The sequence below is a fragment of the Bufo gargarizans genome, chromosome 6 (assembly GCF_014858855.1).
Source record: "Bufo gargarizans isolate SCDJY-AF-19 chromosome 6, ASM1485885v1, whole genome shotgun sequence".
In the NCBI taxonomy this organism is placed as follows: Eukaryota; Metazoa; Chordata; class Amphibia; order Anura; family Bufonidae; genus Bufo; species Bufo gargarizans.
This window is the reverse complement of record NC_058085.1, coordinates 20,902,923-20,925,101: the sequence shown is the minus strand read 5'-3', so window position 1 is coordinate 20,925,101 and position 22,179 is coordinate 20,902,923. Positions and strand designations below refer to the sequence as shown.

At 44.2% G+C, this 22,179-nt stretch overlaps 1 protein-coding gene across 1 annotated transcript in view; it reads left to right on the top strand.

The window, feature by feature from the left end:
• LOC122940409 (oocyte zinc finger protein XlCOF6-like) overlaps window positions 1–22,179 on the top strand; it is a 73,510-nt gene that overhangs the window by 23,471 nt on the left and 27,860 nt on the right. Inside the window, exon 5 of the mRNA XM_044297078.1 lies at window positions 14,257–14,359. Within this exon, the coding sequence (XP_044153013.1) occupies window positions 14,257–14,359 (103 nt within the window). The remainder of the gene's footprint in view (window positions 1–14,256; window positions 14,360–22,179) is intronic.

Here is a 22,179-nt window from a genome sequence, read left to right as displayed (position 1 = left end):
AAGAGACAGTTCTTACAGACCAGAAGGTAATGGGGATAAGCGAAAAGGCAACAAAATTCCTAAATCAACCTGTATGTACGATCAGAGAGGCCATGAAACTACTGGGCTCTCTGACCTCATGCATCCAGGCTGTAAGATGGGCTCAGTACCACACCCGGATCCTGCAACAATGGATTTTAGAGTGTTGGAACAGAAGCCAGGATTCTCTAGAGGAAATAATTCAAAGTCCCGGACCAGTGTTTCAGTCCCTGCAGTGGTGGAAACAGTCAAACCATCTATTAAACGGAGTTCCTTGGAACCCCGAACACTTAGTCGTTATCACGACGGACGCAACTCTTTGGGGATGGGGAGCGCATTGTTCTCATCTCTATTCCCAAGGAGAGTGGTCTGTCACTCAAAAATCCCTGTCGTCAAATCAAAGAGAACTCACGGCAGTCTGGGAAGCGATAAAGGTGTTTACCCACCTTATACAAAACAAAGACGTTCAGGTAAGAACAGACAATACAACAGTAGTTGCTTATCTGAACCATCAAGGCAGGACAAGAAGTTTAGCATTGAGCAAACTAACAGAAAAAATATTCTCCTGGGCGGAGATTCAATTAAGATCCCCATCATCAATCCATTTAAAAGGATCCCTAAACATAGAAGCAGACTTTTTAAGCAGAACTTCCTTAACCACTTCAGCCCCCCTAGCTGAAACCCCCTTCATGACCAGGCCACTTTTTACACTTCTGCACTACACTACTTTCACCGTTTATCGCTCGGTCATGCAACTCACCACCAAAATGAATTTTACCTCCTTTTCTTCTCACTAATAGAGCTTTCATTTGGTGGTATTTTATTGCTGCTGACATTTTTACTTTTTTTGTTATTAATCAAAATGTAACAATTTTTTTGCCAAAAAATGAAATTTTTCACTTTCAGCTGTAAAATTTTGCAAAAAAAAACGACATCCATATATAAATTTCTCGCCAAATTTATTGTTCTACATGTCTTTGATAAATAAAAAAAATGTTTGGGCAAAAAAAAAAATGGTTTGGGTAAAAGTTATAGCGTTTACAAACTATGGTACAAAAATGTGAATTTCCACTTTTTGAAACAGCTCTGACTTTCTGAGCACCTGTCATGTTTCCTGAGGTTCTACAATGCCCAGACAGTACAAACACCCCACAAATGACCCCATTTCGGAACGTAGACACCCTAAGGTATTCGCTGATGGGCATAGTGAGTTCATAGAACTTTTTATTTTTTGTCACAAGTTAGCGGAAAATTATGATTTTATTTTATTTTTTCCTTACAAAGTCTCATATTCCACTAACTTGCGACAAAAAATAAAAAATTCTAGGAACTCGCCATGCCCCTCACGGAATACCTTGGGGTGTCTTCTTTCCAAAATGGGGTCACTTGTGGCGTAGTTATACTGCCCTGGCAATTTAGGGGCCCATATGTGTGAGAAGTAGTTTGCAATCGAAATCTGTAAAAAATGGCCTGCGAAATCCTAAAGGTGCTCTTTGGAATGTGTGCCCCTTTGCCCACCTAGGCTACAATAAAGTGTCACACATCTGGTATCGCCGTACTCAGGAGAAGTTGTGGAATGTGTTTTGGGGTGTCATTTTACATATACCCATGCTGGGTGAGAGAAATATCTTGGCAAAAGACAACTTTTCCAATTTTTTTTATACAAAGTTGGCATTTGACCAAGATATTTATCTCACCCAGCATGGGTATATGTAAAATGACACCCCAAAACACATTCCCCAACTTCTCCTGAGTACGGCGATACCACATGTGTGACACTTTTTTGCAGCCTAGATGCGCAAAGGTGCCCAAATTCCTTTTAGGAGGGCATTTTTAGACATTTGGATCCCAGACTTCTTCTCACGCTTTCGGGCCCCTAAAAAGCCAGGGCAGTATAAATACCCCACATGTGACCCCACTTTGGAAAGAAGACACCCCAAGGTATTCAATGAGGGGCCTGGTGAGTTCATCAAATATTTTTTTTTTGGCATAAGTTAGCGGAAATTTTATTTTATTTTATTTTATTTTTTTCTCACAAAGTCTCACTTTCCGCTAACTTGGGACAAAAATGTAAATCTTTCATGGACTCAATATGCCCTCAGTGAATACCTTGGGGTGTCTTCTTTCCAAAATGGGGTCAGTTGTGGGGTGTTTGTACTGCCCTGGCATTTGAGGGTCTCCGCAATCATTACATGTATGGCCAGCATTAGGAGTTTCTGCTATTCTCCTTATATTGAGCATACAGGTAATGAGATTTTTTTTTCCGTTTAGCCTCTGGGCTGAAAGAAAAAAATGAACGGCACAGATTTCTTCATTCGCATCGATCAATGTGGATGAAAAAATCTCTGCCCAAAAAAAAAAAGGAGGGGAAAGGCGTCTGCCAGGACATCCCATACAGGACTCCCATATTGTTGAGTGGATTAGGCAGTGGCTGAGTGACAGACAACAGAGGGTTGTAGTCAATGGAGAACATTCAAAACAAGGTCATGTTACCAGTGGGATTCCACAGGGATCTGTACTGGGACCAATTTTGTTTAATATCTTCATAAGTGATATTGCAAAAGGCCTCGATGGTAAGGTTTGTCTTTTTGCTGATGACACAAAGATATGTAACAGGGTTGATGTTCCTGGAGGGAAACGCCAAATGGAAAAGGATTTAGGAAAACTAGAAGAATGGTCAGAACTCTGGCAACTGAAATTTAATGTGGATAAGTGCAAGATAATGCACCTGGGGCGTAAAAACCCAAGGGCAGAATATAGAATATTCGACACAGTCCTGACCTCAGTATCTGAGGAAAGGGATTTAGGAGTAATTATTTCAGAAGACTTAAAGGTGGGAAGACAATGTAATAAAGCAGCACGAAATGCCAGCAGAATGCTTGGATGTATAGGGAGAGGTATAAGCAGTAGAAAGAGTGAAGTGCTTATGCCGCTGTACAGAACACTGGTGAGACCTCACTTGGAGTATTGTGCGCAGTACTGGAGGCCATATCTCCAGAAGGATATTGATACTCTAGAGAGAGTTCAGAGAAGAGCTACTAAACTAGTACATGGATTGCAGGATAAAACTTACCAGGAAAGGTTAAAAGACCTTAATATGTATAGCTTGGAAGAAAGAAGAGACCGAGGGGATATGATAGAAACTTTTAAATACATAAAGGGAATCAACTCGGTAAAGGAGGAGAGCATATTTAAAAGAAGAAAAACTACCACAAGAGGACACAGTTTTAAATTAGAGGGGCAAAGGTTTAAAAGTAATATAAGGAAGTATTACTTTACTGAGAGGGTAGTGGATGCATGGAATAGCCTTCCTGCAGAAGTGGTAGCTGCAAATACAGTGAAGGAGTTTAAGCATGCATGGGATAGGCATAAGGCCATCCTTCATATAAGATAGGGCCGGGGCTATTCATAGGATTCAGATATATTGGGCAGACTAGATGGGCCAAATGGTTCTTATCTGCCGACACATTCTATGTTTCTATGACATAGGAGCTCCGCCCAACATCCATACCCACTTAGCTCGTATGCCCTGGCACACCCGATTTCTCCATTCACATCAATCGATGTGGATGAATAAATCATTGCCGGGATTTATTAATTTTTTTATATACAAAGTGTTTGCCAAAGCATAGGAACGCCGCCTCCTCCTCAGCTCATATGCCTCGGCAAACGTATCTTTTTTTACTGCAGAGTAGAAATCTCGTCTTGCAGCGCCTCATACACCGACTTGCGTGTAATCTGACAGCAGCGCAATGCTTCTGTCAGAATGCACATCAGTGCTGCAGCTAGTCGATCGGTTGGTCCACCTGGAAGGTAAAAGAAAAAAAAAAAAAAAGAGAAAAAAACAGGCCGCAACGCAATAATTTTATTAACTTTGGAACAGAACATATAAACTTTAACTTTTTGAACTGAACATTAACCTTTTTGCTTACTGGTGATTTTTTTTTTTTTTTTACCTTTTTATAGAACAAACCTCTCCTTCCCCATGGGTCAATGTGCAAAGCACAAATCGCCCAAAGATGTGGCGAAGTGCGTTATGCACTTTGTGCCAGGTGAAAGGAGAGGTTTGCAGCAGCTGTGAGTGAATGGGCCCTAATAGCCCTGTGTGCCTGTCCTGGTGAGATGTGATCCCTATGCTAGGTGTACCTGTGTGTGGTACTTCCGGAAACACTCCCCTAAGCATAGGGCAGGGTGGTCAGGACAGTCAGGACAGAAATAGCGGGTTTCACGCCTTATTCCACTCCTGCTACAGACACAACATCTTTTTCGGGGTGACGGTTGGGTTGAGGTACCGGCAACGACATTGGGGAAATGTCGCTCGTGTAGACGGCTAACTACACTGGTGGATGGGGCCACGGAACCTCCTGGATACAGGAGGTTCTCGATGATCTCTTCCTGAAATTTGAGGAAGGATCCAGTTCTCCCAGCCTTACTGTAGAGAAGAAAACTATCATACAGAGCCAATTGAATCAAATATACAGACACCTTCTTATACCAGCATCTGGTTCTGCGGGACACTAAATACGGAGACAACATCTGGTCATCGAAGTCCACCCCTCCCATGTGAAGGTTATAGTCGTGGACTGAGAGGGGCTTTTCAATGACACGGGTTGCTCGCTCAATTTGGATTGTCGTGTCTGCGTGAATGGAGGAGAGCATGTAAATGTCACACTTGTCTCTCCATTTCACCGCGAGCAGTTCTTCGTTACACAAGGCAGCCCTCTCCCCCCTTGCAAGATGGGTGGTAATGAGCCGTTGGGGGAAGCCCGCGCGACTAGTTCGCGCGGTGCCACAGGCGCCAATCTGTTCTAGAAACAAATGCCTAAAGAGGGCCACACTTGTGTAGAAATTGTCCACATAAAGATGGTACTTCTTGCCGAATAAGGGTGACACCAAGTCCCAGACTGTCTTTCCACTGCTCCCCAGGTAGTCAGGGCAACAGACCGGCTCCAGGGTCTGATCTTTTCCCTCATAGACACGAAATTTGTGGGTATAGCCTGTGGCCCTTTCATAGAGCTTATACAATTTGACCCCATACGCGCTTGCTTGGGATGTATTGTTTGAAGCCAAGGCGCCCGGTAAAATGTATTAGGGACTCGTCTACGCAGATGTTTTGCTCAGGGGTATACAAATCTGGAAATTTCTGGTTGAAATGGTCTATGAGGGGCCGAATTTTGTGGAGCCGGTCAAAAGCTGGGTGGCCTCTGGGACGGGAGGTGGTGTTGTCGCTAAAGTGCAGGAAACGCAAGATGTTCTCAAATCGTGTCCTGGACATAGCAGCAGAGAACATGGGCATGTGATGAATTGGGTTCGTGGACCAATATGACCGCAATTCATGCTTTTTAGTTAGACCCATGTTGAGGAGAAGGCCCAGAAAAATTTTAATTTCGGAAACTTGGACTGGTTTCCACCGGAAAGGCTGGGCATAAAAGCTTCCCGGGTTGGCGGTTATAAATTGTGTGGCATACCGATTTGTTTCTGCCACAACTAAGTTTAAGAGCTCCGCAGTCAAGAACAGCTCAAAAAATCCCAGGGCCGAACCGATCTGGGCTGTCTCAACCCGAACTCCAGACTGGGCGGTGAAAGGGGGAACTACAGGTGCGGCTGAAGTTGGGGACTGCCAATCAGGGTTTGCCAGCACCTCAGGGACTCTAGGGGTTCTACGGGCCCGTCTTTGCCGTGGCTGCGATGGGGTAACTACTGCACGTGCCACCGTTCCAGCTTCAACTGCCCTTCTGGTGCTTGCTACTTCACCATGTTGTACGGCAGTGCTGGTGCTAGGTCCAGGAAGGGCTGCGCTGCTGGTGTATGCCTCACCACGTAATCTGACAGCGCCAGCCCCACTCTGCTGCTCTTGAAGCGGATCCTGCGCAACCTGTGGTCTAGCGACACGGGGCCGGGTACGCCTGGTGCTATCAAGGACCTCAGCCTCCTCGTCCGAACTTTGGGTCAGAGAGCCACTGCTTTCTACAGGTTCATATTCTGACCCGCTAGATACATCAGATGAGGGTTCCCATTCCTCATCCGACTGGGTCAGAAGCCTGTAGGCCTCTTCAGAAGAATACCCCCTGTTTGACATTTGGGCAACTAAATTTAGGGGTATTCCCTGAGACTACCCAAGAAAAAAAGCAAGCCTGTCTTACAAATGGGAGGCTAGCGAAGTACCGGAGGCCGCTGCGGTTGATAAAAAATATCAAAACAGATTTTTTTTATCGCCGCAGCGCGTGTAAAGTGAATGTGCAGTGATCAAAAAATAATAATTTTTTGTCACTGCGATGGAGCGGGCGTGGGTGAACGCACGTGTGGGCGACCGATCAGGCCTGATCGGGCAAACACTGCGTTTTGGGTGGAGGGCGAACTAAGGTGACACTAGTACTATTATAGATCTGACCGTGATCAGTTTTGATCACTTCCAGGTACTATAAAAGTACAAATGCTGATTAGCGATAAACTAATCAGCGAATAAGGGACTGCGGTGCGGTGGGCTGGGCGCTAACTGATCCCTAAACTACCTAACCAAGGGGCCTAAACTATCCCTAAAACCTAACAGTCAATACCAGTGAAAAAAAAAAAGTGACAGTTTGCACTGATCACTTTTTTCCTTTCACTAGTGATTGACAGGGGCGATCAAAGGGTTAATTGGGGTGCAGGGGGTGATCTGGGACTAAAGTGTAGTGTTTGGTGTACTCGCTGTGTAGCCTGCTCCTCTGCTGGATCCAACCGACGAAAAGGACCAGCAGAGGAGCTGGGCAGCCATATAACAGATCATATTTACTAATATGATCTGCTATGTGGCTTCTGATTCGATTTTTTAAAAATCAGCAACCTGCCAGCGACAATCATTGGCTGGCAGGTTGCTGACGAAATACTCCTTTAACTTTTGCCGGTCCGTGATGCGCATGCGCGGGCCGGCTCTGACCGAAATCTCGCGTCTCGCGAGATGACGCACGGATGCGTCCAGGAGGAATGAATCAACCACCTTCCGGACGCATCTGTGCGTTAGGCGGTCCGGAGGTGGTTAAGCCTGCCTCTAATAGTTTGGTTATATTAACACTGTTGTTACCAGGGGATCCCTCCAACTATGGGCCCCAATCGCTGGCGTTGTTTTCTGTATTCACTATCGGACACTGCGGTCGCTTAGTACCCAGTCCCGCCCCCTGTCTATACGTACCACCGCTCCTACTATGGCGCAGTGCTTGTGGGCGTGGCGTGCTGGCGGCGATGCGCTCTGCAGCCGGCTGTATTCCGATCACATGCCATGTCACGTGATGTGTTACGTCATCCTTTGGCGCCGCATACTCTGGAGTGCCTCGTCCTAGCATGCTGCCTCACTTCCTTGCGTTCCACCAAAGACGTGACTTCCTATTACTGGCGTCACGTGGCCAAAAGTGGGACGGCACAGCAATACTGGCGCAGGATTCGGCACGTTCAAAAGGCGCTGACAGGTGGGCACTCCTTGCCGACAGCCCATTTGGATTATACACATCCTGGGGGTCAGACCTTGACTCTGACAGGTATCACCCACTGGTGAACCTGTATTCTAGCTAAGAGGGTTGCAGTGGCCACTCAATGGTGTTGAGTCCGACCGACCATTCACCTGCGATTATATTGATTGACCTCCAGCAAACTCTCCCTCTATCATTGTTATTCTGTAATACAAGCCCCATCCATAGTCTTGATATTACTTATTTCATCTCCCCTGAAGAGTTCACTCACGGAATGAAACGTGACACGTCAGGAGTACCCATATAGGGTTCATTAGGGATTCCGCCCCCATAGGGCAAGGTATCTGGACGGGGACGCCCCTTGCGGGGCAAGTACCTTGTATAGATAGGTAGGACGTATTAACCCCTGTCCCTCATATAGGGTCTTCTAGAGCCATTGCCTTGTAATTTCCAACCATACAAGGGCGAATTCGTTTAGCACTATCCAGCATGGCGACCCACCAATGAAGTCCATCTCTACCTTCAGCAACGTCAGGTGAGAACGTTCCTGTTTGTTTATTGGTTATATTCACCATACTGTGTATGTTTAGTCTAGGCCCTTTGGGCTGTTTCATTGTTGTTTGTTACAGAGGGCCTTCCTCTAGAGTCTACTATTTTAGAAGCATTTACATTAAATGTTAAGTTTTACCCCTTTGTCCTCTAGGGGATAAGTACATTTGCTATATTATTTTGGGAGTAAATAGGTCCAGTCGTCTGACCTGGCCTCATTGAGTTTTGCAATTTGAACAGTCATATCCTACCGACGGCATGACAAGGGAATCCGGGGACTTGAACTTGGGACCAGCGGAGACGTTTTAACTGACCAAGTATCAAGCCCATTGAAAGTTCCTGAATTATTTCAATTTCTGTTTGTATTAGATCTCACAAGAAAATACCTGAGTAAGACTATAGTCAGCTAGGGGAAGAAATGTGAGATAGGAGGAGGGTAGGAAGGAGAAGATAATAGTCTCACACGGTATAGGAGTTATTTAGAACTAGCTGAGATATCCAGATAGGAGAAGAATCCCCCGCTGGCTTAGATTCCCGGGACCTGAACCAGATCATTATTAGAAGTTAGGGATTGAGTCCCTGGTTGAGTTACAGTTTGCTTATATATAAGGTACAAGATTTACAGAGCTGCTGGTAAATTGCCATATGCACACCCCGTTTACTTGAAGTGCCACCTAACAAACAAGGTATTTTGTCTTTAAGTGACAAGAGTGATGTGAATGGTTCAAGGTTACACCATGCAGGCACTCGCAGTATATGTCAGGGTAAGCTTAGTTCAAATGTTATGTGTTCTGTGCTGTATCGGAAATGATGAAGTGTTGGGAGAGAGATAGTAGGTAACTGAGGTCCTTTACATTGGATTGACATGTCAAAATTACGTATAATGTCCTGGAACGTCAGAGGACTGGGTACAGACAGGAAACGCACCATGGTATTTTCTGCAATCAGGGGATTCAACCCACATATTCTCTGCTTGCAGGAAACCCACTTAACAGCAGAAAATACTAGACGTATACAAAAGCCCTGGGTTCAATTGGCACAACACTCATGCTATACTAGTATGTCAAGGGGAGTGTCTCTCATGGTGCACAAGTCCCTTAGGTGGGAGTTGGAAACATGTCAGATAGATTCAGCAGGGAGATATGTGTTCGTAGCTGCGTACATCAACTGTATATTATATGTTATTCTTGGTGTATACATTCCACAGCCTTTCTCCTTACAGGTGGTTCAGCAGGCGGTGAGCTTTGCAGCCTCATATCCGTCGGCCCGTATAGTGAGTCTTGGAGACTTTAATATGACCTTAGACAGGGATCTAGATAGACACCATCGGGTAGAGGCAGCTGACAACCGCCTTGATAATAAGACGCCCCTGGCTGCATTAATGGACGAGGTAGGATGGATGGATATGTGGCGCCTTAAATATCCTGACATCAGACAATACTCATGTCGTTCAACTAGCCATAATACGTTATCGCGAATAGATTATGCCCTGGGTAACTCATCTATGTGCTCCTTGACATATACTATAGAATATGGACCAAGGGGTATTTCTGACCACGCACCAATACAACTAGTGCTGAAGCTCTGTGGGGATGTGATCAGACGCTCAGCCCGGATTAATCCTTTTTGGTTGTCCCTGTTTGGACCGTCTGATCGCATTCCCGATCAATTGAAGGTTTTTATGGAGGGGCATGAGGAGGAATCGGATAGCATGTTGTGGGAGACTATGAAGGCATATCTTAGGGGCTGTCTCAGATCTACTATATCATTCATTAAAAAGTCAGCAGCTAGACAGGAGGAAAGATTACTGGCGGAATGTTCTAGATTGGAAGCAACGTATATTGCCGACCCCAATGATTTAAATAGAGAGTCTTGGTTAACAACAGGGAGTCCGTATCTAGCCCTACTTAAAAATAAAGCTCAAAGGAAAATGTTTTTTGTCAAACAAACGTACTTTGAACTGGGCAATCAGTCCAGTAAACTGCTAGCTCACATAGTCAAACAAAACCAGGCGTCCCCAGCAGTGTTGCGCATCAAAGCATTGGATGGACAGACATTGTCATAACCGGAAAATATAGCAGGCAGATTTCAAGAGTACTATAGGGATCTATAGGAGTCCAAAGTAAATTAGAGATAGATGATATTATGCAATATCTTGAGAATTTGGAGTTCCCTACTTTAACGCGGGAGGCAGTTGAAAGTCTGGAAGCCCCTATAAATGCTTTGGAGCTACAGGAATCTATTACACAGTTAGCTAGGGGGAAAGCCTCCCGGTCCTGATGGACTACCTTTAGAAGTGTATATCAAATATGCTGCCCACATCAACCCACTTCTGATGCGTATGTACAAAGACGCATTTCAAAATAGATGCTTTCCACCATCAATGTATGATGCAACTATAGTAGTACTCCTAAAACCAGGCAAGGAGCCAGATGAGTGCGGATCATATCGTCCGATATCCTTATTAAACATCGACTATAAGATCATAGCAAAGATTTTGGCCATACGTCTTGGTAAAGTAGCTAACACCTAGGTGCATCCGGATCAATCTTGGATTTTACCAGGCAGGTCCACCACTGACAATATCAGGAAGGTGCAAGTGGTGACCCAGATAGGACTGCAGGAAAAGGAGAAATGGGCTTTGGCGTCCTTGGTCACAGCAAAGGCGTTCGACTCTGTTGAATGGCCCTACTTATTTCAGGTTCTCAAAAGATTTGGTTTTGGCCCTAACTTTATGCAAGGGGTTGAAATGTTGTAGAAACACCCCAGAGCGTGCATACTAGTGAATGGGATGCTGTCAGACAGCTTCAGCCTGGGACGAGGGACAAGACAGGATTGTCCTCTGTCACCATTGCTATTCGCCTTGGCTATAGAGCCGCTGGCTATGCGAATGAGGGCGGACTCGCAATTCCATGGAATTCAAATAGGAGAGCAGGAGGATAGGGTCGGCTTGTACGCAGATGATATGGTGCCCTTCATGTCACAAACAGAATCCACACTCCCTAGAGCAGTGATGGCAAACCTATGGCACAGGTGCCAGAGGCGGCACTCAGAGCCCTCTCTGTGGGCACCCACACTGTGAAAAAAGTCTATGGTGTACCAATATGCCTTAGACTTTTCCTGCCTTTCATCAGCGCAGGGCGCACTATGAACAGCACAGGCAGGGCACTGAATGTAGGCAGGCTTTAATAGCTAAATGATAAAGTACATGGAATATATACTATATTAAACTATAGTATTCCGGTTAAATAGCCGTGTTGGCACTTTACGATAAATAAGTGGGTTTTGGGTTGCAGTTTGGGCACTCGGCCAAAGGTTCGACATCACTGCCCTAGAGCAATCACCATAATTGAAACATTAAGCCAGTTCTCAGGACTAAAGATAAACTGGTCCAAGTCGACCCTATGCCCTCTATATCAGCTGGAGGATTTTTCCCCCAAGGAGAGTTACCTATTGTGAATAGTTATAAATAAATACCTGGCCATCTACATAACAAAGGATGTCACCTCCTTTCACACTCTGAATATCCAACCTCATAGAATATTGTAAAGAAAAATTCAGGGTGTGGCAGGGGCTGCCTCTGTCTGTGTCAGGGAGGATAAATCTGATAAAACTGATTATCCTACCGAAGTGTTTGTATATTTTACAACACGCACCATATATAGTCCCGAACACATTCTTTCAGAGAATTACCTCCTTGTTGTCACCTTTTATCTGCGGTGCGAATAGACCCAAGCTATCTATATTAAACCTATCACGTCTTAAAAAAGAAGGGGGCATGTCTCTGCCTGATATTCACTTATACTACATAGCCGGGCAACTGAGGAATATTAAGTCGTGGTTGTCACCAGGAGACTGTCTCTATAGGCAGGAGAAACAGCTCGCAGATTACCTGGACCTTACCAACTTATGGCCAGTTCTAGAACAACCTAAACTATTCCCACGTAAGCTGTTACCGATCTATAGGGCAGCGGTTCAGGTATGGACAGCTTGTAAGCTTGTAAGCGGCTACATAATGTGCAGTCGGATCTATTGGAAACCCCGATTTGGGATAACCCCATGTTCCCTGACTTGATGGCACTGCGAGAAGGAGCGTTCTGGAAGGAACATGGGGTTGTCACGTTGGGAAACCTATATAGTAACAATGTTTTCAATGATTATGACTCCATGAATCGCAGACATGAACTTCCTAGACAGGCATTCTACAGATTCCTTCAATTAAGGCATGCCATGCAAACACACTACCGAGATACCCCAGTCCTACTGTCAACCTTTCCAATGATCGGAGTTATACGCTCTCAAGGACCACGTGGCTTTATATCAACATAGTATACCCACCTCCTAGATGGTAAACTGAAAGGTAACCCGATGCAAACATTATCTAAATGGAAAGCTATGATTCCGGATTTGTCTAATGAAGATGATGAGGATATTCTGGAATCCCCCACACTAGTGTCACATAAGTTCTTTCAAGTGTGTATAATACACCAAAGCTACCTAACCCCAAAAAGGCTACATAGGATAGGTAGGCTTACCCATTCTGAATGTCATAGATGTCCGTCAGTTGACGCCGATTTTTGGCATCTTATCTGGGCATGTCTCTACATACAAAAATTTTGGGAAGAGGTAGTAAAGCTATTTTCAGATCTATTGGAATGTGCAGTGCCATTGCACCCAAAGATCCGTCTCTTTGGAATACTGGATGAGACTATATACTCTCATCATATTAGGATATTCCTTAGAGAAAGATTGTTCTTAGCGCGGAAAGCTATAGCCATTAGATGGATGGGAGATAGAGCACCCACTTTAGCGCAATGGAAACAACTGGTCAACACTATTATACCATATGAGAACATTATTTTTAAGAATAGAGGCTGTACGCCCAAGTTTCAAAAGGTGTGGGGGGTATGTTGTACATCACCGAGAACTGCTTATTCAGTCCAAAGGTTAACAGAGGCTTTAAGGGCAGAACAAACTAGACAGTAATAAAGTTTGACGGGAGGGAGAAGGTGGGACATGGTGAAATAGATAAGCCACAACATGTGAATAACCTTTATGATGTTTTCTTGATAAAACTGGGTACCTCTTGTCTGGAAAAAGAAAGACACAAGTATGCAGATGCAGCACAGATGTTTATTGTTTTATTTATTGTGTTATATACATGATATTCGTACGCTTCAATATAGTCTTACTGATGTACATCAAATGAAAGACTATGTACAAAGAATGTCATTATAACTTGGCTTTGTGTGTTCAATAAAGCGAATAAAATAAAATAAATGTTTGGAAAACGGAAGACTACAAAATGAAAGACCCATGCCTCGTCCTCCCCGAGTTAGAATGTGGGTGGTAGCAGCGGTATCAGTACCGACCAGGAGTAGTAGTAGTTGGCCACAGTTCTCCCTGTCTCATGAAAAAGTGCTAAATTATTATTGAGGACAAAGAGGATGGGATTGTGGACTGGGGGAAGTATGGGGGGCATTACTATTACTGAAGACACTGTCAGAGGTATTTTTAATACTGGGAACACAACCAGGGCATTATTATTATTGCTGGGTCCACTATAACTAGATCTATATAACTAGGGCTAGGGGGCCTTACAGGGGCTTTATAGCTATAGGGGTTTAGATGCTGTGAGTTTGTGTAGTGATCAGCGGCAGTGTACTACAACCCAGTCAAACTTATTATGGAGAGGGGGAACCCTATCCAAAGTTTGCCCTGGGCCCCTTACAACTCTAGTTAAGCCACTGTGTTCTTATACTATAATCAGGGTGATCTTCCTCGACGGCACAGGCATGGTCACCTGCTTGACTGCAGCCAATGACTGGCTTTAGTGGTGATGTGTATATTGTGGACATGTTACCCCTGAATCCAGTCATTGGCTGCAGCAGAGCAGATGATTATGTCCATTCCTAGGAGGTAAATAATCCACGGACTGAAAGAACTTTAGCTTACCGGCTTCACAGTCCTGATGCGGCCAGCAAGGGCAACAGATGCACGAACAATGTAATGTTATATACACACAATGTAATGTTAGGGATGGAATATAAGGGCTACTCTCCCTGCATTGCAAACTGTTTGGAATAACGAAGCAATCAGATTGGATTTATACAGGAGACCTGCAGATATTTTGGTCAGATAACTCCTGCTGTCCGGTCATTTTTGGTCGTCTTTTCAGGTCATATAAAACCTTCCACACGACTTCTCCAACCGTCTGATGACTTCTACAATATTTATTTAACAGATTGTGAATCCGGGTGAAGATCTGAACATTATTAATCCTACAGAGACATATGTGAGGGGTGATGCGCAGAGTACAGAGGACCTTCCTACTGATAACCGCCCAGGTGAGTAGTGACCACTAAGTAAAGCCAAGAGGTCTCTAAGATTCTACTCCTTCACTGGATGATACAATTTTATGTTACATTTTTAGGTTCTCTCTTCTGTCAGTTTTTCTGCGTTATATTCACTGATTCAGCTAAAATTCAAGTTAAATATGGATGGAAATGTCACAGCGTTATAGGTGATATACAGTGCATCTATATAGTCCACCCTCAGGAGAGGTCATTGAAATCAGATGGGAGGCGGATTCAACTCCCGGCAGCCTTGTCGGTCAGATGTATGGGGAGGACACAGTGCCCTGCGCGGTCTTAGGCCTCTTCCTGGCCATGCAATGTGACGTTCATCGGTCATATGGCCTAGGCACAGATTAGTCCCACTCGAGTGAATGGGTCTGAGCTGCAATGCCAAGCATAGCTACTATTCAACAGACGGTTCTGTGCCCGGTAAGCTGTGAGGAGGCTTTGTATTAACTGGAGCTTCAGAGAGCACTGAGGCTTCTTCAGACAGCTGATTGGTGGGGGTGCAGGGACCGGACCTCTGCTGATCTCATATTGAAGATCTATGCTGAGGAAAATCTTGGAGAACCCCTTTGATGATTTGCAAATGATAAAAAACGGAAACAAAATATGCAAAACATCTTCCTTTATTCAGTATTGAGTATGAGAGCCACGTGCATAAATACATTCACTTACACGCCTTGGCATCCTACCAATGAGGTTACTAATGATTGTCTGAGGAATGTTCTGCCACGCTGAATGCATTTGGGCAAGGAAATCATCAAGATCTGTTGCTGGTACCTACAGTATCTCACAAAAGTCGGTCCACCCCTCACATTTTTGTAAATATTTTATCTTTTCATGGGACAACCCTGAAGATATGACATTTTGATACAATGTAAAGTAGTCAGTGTACACCTTGTATAATGGTGTAAATTTGGTTTACTCTCAAAATAACTCAGCACACAGCCACTAATGTCTAAACCGCTGGCAACAAACGTGAGTACACCCCTAAGTGAGAATGGACAAATTTTGCCCAAAGTGTCAATATTTTGTTTGGCCACCATTATTTTCCAGCACTGCCTTAACTCTCTTGGGCATGGAGTTCACTAGAGCTTCACAGGTTGCCACTTGAATCCTCTTCCACTCCTCCATGACGACATAAGTCTATTTTGAAAAGACAACCTCTGGATATGGAGCTGAACACGTGCACTCAACCTCTCCAATCACAGCGGAGAACGTCACAGCCAGGGAGAAGGTGAGCTTTTTTTTTTTCTCCTTGGCTGTGACGCTCTCCGCTGTGATTGGATCGTGGCACATCCGGGGAGAAAGAGACTAACATTGAGAAACCCTGGCGTCTCCTCCTCCCTGTAGCGATGCTGAGTATTAACATACTGAGCAGAAAAACTGCAGGGGGGCACACGGGGCGTTGGAGCGATATTCGAAAAAAACTGGTAGGGTGGCAGCATCAACGGGGGGGAACCCCGCAAGGAAAGGTATTTATCTAAACTAAAAAAAAAAACATGAAAGTCCTCTTCAACCACTTCAGCCCTCTAGCTTAACCCCCTAAGGACACAGCCTTTTTACACCTTAGGACCAGGCCATTTTTTGCAAATCTGACCAGAGTCACTTTAAGTGCTGATAACTTTAAAACGCTTTGACTTATCCAGGCCGTTCTGAGATTGTTTTTTTTGTCACATATTGTACTTCATGACACTGGTAAAATGAAGTAAAAAAATATTTTTTTTTTGCCCCAAAAAATACCTAATTTAACAAAAATTTGGAAAAATTTGCAAATTTCAAAGTTTCAGTTTCTCTACTTCTGTAATACATAGTAATACCCCTAAAAATTGTGATGCCTTTACATTCCCCATATGTCTACTTCATGTTTGAATTATTTTGGGAATGATATTTTATTTTTTGGGGATGTTACAAGTTTAGAAGCAAATCTTGAAATTTTTCAGAAATTTACAAAAAACAAATTTTTAGGGACCACTACAGCTCTGAAGTCACTTTGCGAGGCTTACATAAGAAATAGAAACCACCCAAAAATGACCCCATTCTATAAACTACACCCCTCAAGGTATTCAAAACTGATTTTACAAACTTCGTTAACCCTTTAGGTGTTGCACAAGAGTTATTGGCAAATGGGGATGAAATTTGAGAATTTCATTTTTTTGGCTAATTTTCCATTTTAACCCATTTTTTCCACTAACAAAGCAAGGGTTAAGAGCCAAACAAGACTATCTTTATTGCCCCTGATTCTGCCGTTTACAGAAACACCCCATATGTGGCCGTAAACTACTGTACGGCCACACAGCGGGGCGTAGAGTGAAAGGTGCGCCATATGGTTTTTGGAAGGCAGGTTTTGCTGGACTGTTTTTTTGACACCATGTCCCATTTGAAGCCCCCTGATGCACCCCTAGAGTAGAAACTCCATAAAAGTGACCCCATCTAAGAAACTACACCCCTCAAGGTATTCAAAACTGATTTTACAAAGTTTGTTAACCCTTTAGGTGTTGCACAAGATTTAATGGAATATAGAGATACAATTTCAAAATTTCACTTTTTTGGCAGATTTTCCATTTTAATATTTTTTTTCCAGTTACAAAGCAAGGGTTAACAGCCAAACAAAACTCATTATTTATGGCCCTGATTCTGTAGTTTACAGAAACACCCCATATGTGGTCGTAAACTGCTGTACGGGCACACGGCAGGGCGCAGAAGGAAAGGAATGCCATACGGTTTTTGGAAGGCAGATTTTGCTGGACTGGTTTTATTGACACCATGTCCCATTTGAAGCCCCCCTGATGCACCCCTAGAGTAGAAACTCCAAAAAAGTGACCCCATTTTAGAAACTACGGGATAAGGTGGCAGTTTTGTTGGTACTAGTTTAGGGTACATAGGATTTTTGGTTGCTCTATATTACACTTTTTGTGCGGCAAGCTAACAAGAAATAGCTTTTTTGGCACCGTTTTTTTTTTTTTTGTTATTTACAACATTCATCTGACCGGTTAGATCATGTGGTAATTTTATAGAGCAGGTTGTCACGGACGCGGCGATACCTAATATGTATAAATTTTTTTTTATTTATGTAAGTTTTACACAATGAATTAATTTTTAAAACAAAAAAAAGTTTTTGTGTCTCCATAGTCTAAGAGCCATAGTTTTTTCAGTTTCTGGGCGATTATCACAAGTAGGGTCTCATTTTTTGCGGGATGAGATTACTGTTTTATTGGCACTATTTTGGGGTGCATATGACTTTTTGATCGCTTGCTGTTACACTTTTTGTGAAGTAAGGTGACAAAAAATAGCTTTTTTAACACCGTTTTTTTTTGTTTTGTTTTTTACGGTGGTCACCTGAGGGGTTAGGTCATGGGATATTTTTATAGAGCCAGTCGATACGGACGCGGCGATACCTAATATGTATACTTTTTTTATTTATGTAAGTTTTACACAATGATTTCATTTTTGAAACAAAAAAAATCATGTTTTAGTGTTTCCATAGTCTAAGAGCCATAGTTTTTTCAGTTTTGGGGCGATTATCTTGGGTAGGGTATGATTTTTGCGGGATGAGATGACTGTTTGATTGTTACAATTTTGGAGTACATACAACTTTTTTGATCACTTTTATTAACTTTTTGGGGAAGTAAGGTGGGCAAAATTTCAATTTCATCATAGTTTTAAATTTTTTATTTTTATGGCGTTCACCGTTTGGGTAAAGTAACATGACCGTTTTATAGATCAGGTCGTTACGGACGCGGCGATACCAAACATGTGTAGGGAATTTCATTTTTTTTATTTTTAATCAGTGAAAAATGTGTTTTTTGATTTTTACTTTATTTTCACTTTCTTTTTGACCCAGACCCACTTGGTTCTTGAAGATCCAGTGGGTCTGATGTCTGTATAATACAGTACAGTACAATATATAGTAATGTACTGTATTTTACACTTTGTCTGAACAGATCTATGCCTTTCAGCACAGATCTTTTCAGCACCAAGGACAGCAGGACGCCTGAGAAGGCGTCCTGTTGCCATGGGAACCTTCCCCGTCTGCTCAGTTATGGTCAGAACTGCGCAGACAGGGAAGGGTAAGGACGGGGCTTGGGGGGCTGCCTGGGAGCTCTCTCCCTCTCCATTCGGGGGGGCTGCAAAGGCACAGCAGCCCCCCGATGGGAGAGGGAGGGAGCTCCCTGCGCTGTTAACCTTTTCCATACAGCGGTCCGTACGGACCGCGGTATGGAAAGGGTTAAACGGCTGATATTGCAGCACCGATGTCGTGCCAGGGTGCCAGCAATGTGCTGGCACCCTGGTATACCCACTAGAAACCAACGATTATTCAAGGGGAGGCGGGCGGGGGATCGCGATCCCGCCTGCCGCACCGCCCGCCTCCCGCACCGCCCGCAACCCTCCCCCTGCACCTCCCACCGTGCTCAAATAACTCAGGGGTGCAGGGGGGAGGGATGCAGGAACATTTTTGGAATCCTAAAGTTTCTGATCCCCGTGGTCAGGGACCGCGGGGATCAGAAACTGCAGAAATCGCAGCAAACCGCAGGTCTGAATTGACCTGCGGTTTGCCGCGATCGCCGACATGGGGGGGTCACAGGACCCCCCCGCGCATTTAGCCTAGGTGCCTGCTCAATGATTTGAGCAGGCACCAGGTCCCGATCACTGCCAGCCGCACGGCAGTGATCAGAAATACACAGGGCGTACATGTACGCCCTGTGTCCTTAAGTACCAGGGCACAAGGGTGTACCTGTACGCCCTATGTCCTTAAGAGGTTAAACACCCTTCATGACCAGACCACTTTTTACAATTCTGCACTACACTACTTTCACGGTTTATTGCTCGGTCATATCTCTCTAAAAGACAACTTTTCCCATTTTTTTATACAAAGTTGTCATTTTAGAGAGATATTTCTCTCACCCAGCATGGGTATATGTAAAAAGACACCCCAAAACACATTGCCCTACTTCTCCTGAGTACGGCGATACCACATGTGTGACACTTTTTTGCAGCCTAGGTGGGCAAAGGGGCCCAAATTCTAAAGAGCACCTTTAGGATTTCACAGGGCATTTTTAACACATTTGGATTTCAAACTACTTCTCACGCATTAGGGCCCCTAAAATGCCAGGGCAGTATAAATACCCCACAAGTGACCCCATTTTGGAAAGAAGACACCCCAAGGTATTTCGTTATGGGCATAGTGAGTTCATGGAAGTTTTTATTTTTTGTCACAAGTTAGTGGAATATGAGACTTTGTGAGAAAAAAATAAAATAAAAAATAAATCCTCATTTTCCGCTAACTTGTGCCAAAAAAAATTAAAATTCTAGGAACTCGCCATGCCCCTCACGGAATACCTTGGGGTGTCTTCTTTCCAAAATGGGGTCACTAGGTGCGCAAAGGGAACCAAATTACTTTTAGGAGGGCATTTTTAGACATTTGGATTCCAGACTTCTTCTCACGCTTTAGGGCCCCTAAAATGCCAGGGCAGTATAAATACTCCACATGTGACCCCATTTTGGAAAGAAGACACCCCAAGGTATTCAATGAGGGGCATGGCGAGTTCATAGACAATTTATTTTTTTTGGCACAAGTTAGCGGAAATTTTTTTATTTATTTTTTTCTCACAAAGTCTCCCTTTCCGCTAACTTGGGACAAATTTTTTTTATCTTTCATGGACTCAATATGCCCCTCAGCGAATACCTTGGGATGTCTTCTTTCCAAAATGGAGTCATTTGTGGGGTGTTTGTACTGCCCTGGCATTTGAGGGTCTCCACAATCATTACATGTATGGCCAGCATTAGGAGTTTCTGCTATTCTCCTTATATTGAGCATACGGGTAATGAGATATTTTTTTTCCGTTCAGCCTCTGGGCTGAAAGAAAAAATGAACGGCACAGATTTCTTCATTCGCATCGATCAATGTGGATGAAAAAATCTCTCAAAATAAAAAAAAAGGAGGGGAAAGGCGTCTGCCAGGACATAGGAGCTCCGCCCAACATCCATACCCACTCAGCTCGTATGCCCTGGCACACCCGATTTCTCCATTCACATCAATCGATGTGGATGAATAAATCTTTGCCGGGATTTATTAATTTTTTTATATACAAAGTGTTTGCCAAAGCATATGAACACCGCCGCCTCCTCAGCTCATAAGCCTCGGCAAACGTATCTTTTTTACTGCAGAGGAGAAATCTTGTATTGCGGTGCCGCTTACACCGACTTTTGTGTAATCTGACAGCAGCGCAATGCTTCTGTCAGAATGCACATCAGTGCTGCAGCTGGTTCATCGGTTGGTCCACCTAGAAGGTAAAAAAAAATATAACAGGCCGCAACGCAATAAATTTATTAACATTAACTTTATATAACATTTGAACAGAACATTAACTTTTATAAACTTTATTGAACTTTTGGAACAGATTAACTTTTTTTTTTACCTTTTTATAGGACTAACCTCTCCTTCCCCATGGGACAATGTGCAAAGCGCCCAGAGATGTGGCGAAGTACATTATGCACTTTGTCCCAGGTGAAAGGAGAGGTTTGCAGCAGCTGTGAGTGAAAGGGCCCTAAGAGCCCTGTGTGCCTGTCCTGTGTCACGCAATCCCTATGCTAATAGTGTACCTGTGTGTGGTACTTCCGGAAACACTCCCCTAAGCATAGGGCAGGGTGGTCAGGGCAGTCAGGACAGAAATAGCGGGTGTCGCGCTTTATTCCACTCCTGCTACAGACACGACATCTTTTTTGGGGTGGCGCTTCGGTTGAGGTACCAGCAACGACATTAGGGAAATGTCGCTCGTGTAGATGGCTCACTACACTGGTGGATCGGGCCACGGAACCTCCTGGATACAGGAGGTTCTCAATGATCTCTTCCTGAAATTTGAGGAAGGATCTTGTTCTCCCAGCCTTACTGTAGAGAACAAAACTATTGTACATAGCCAATTGAATTAAATATACAGACACCTTCTTATACCAGCGTCTAGTGCGGCGGGACACTAAATAAGGAGCCAACATCTGGTCATTGAAGTCCACCCCTCCCATGAGCAAATTATAGTCGTGGACCGAGAGGGGCCTTTCAATGACACTGGTTGCTCGTTCTATTTGGATTGTCGTGTCTGCGTGAATGGAGGAGAGCATGTAAACGTCACACTTGTCTCTCCATTTCACCGCAAGCAGTTCTTCGTTACACAAGGCAGCCCTCTCCCCCCTTGCAAGACGGGTGGTAACGAGCCATTGGGGGAAGCCCCGGCGACTGGCTGCTGTGGCACCGCGCGACCTAATCTGTTCTAGGAACAAATGCCTGAAGAGGGGCACACTTGTGTAGAAATTGTCCACATAAAGATGGTACCCCTTGCCAAATAAGGGTGACACCAAGTCCCAGACTGTCTTTCCACTGCTCCTTAGGTAGTCGGGTAATCGACCGGCTCCAGGTCTGATCTTTACCCTCATAGACCCGAAATTTGTGCGTATAGCCTGTGGCCCTTTGACAGAGCTTATACAATTTGACCCCATACCGGGCGCACTTGCTTGGGATGTATTGTTTGAAGCCAAGGCACCCGGTAAAATGTATAAGGGACTCGTCTATGCAGATGTTTTGCTCAGGGGTATACAAATCTGCAAATTTGGTGTTAAGGTGGTCTATGCGGGCCGAATTTTGCGGAGCCGGTCAAAAGCTGGGTGGCCTCTGGGACGAGAGGTGCTGTTGTCACTAAAGTGCAGGAAACGCAGGATGGCCTCAAATCGTGTCCTGGACATGGCCAGCAGAGAACATGGGCATGTGATGAATTGGGTTCGTGGACCAATATGACCGCAATTCATGCTTTTTGCTC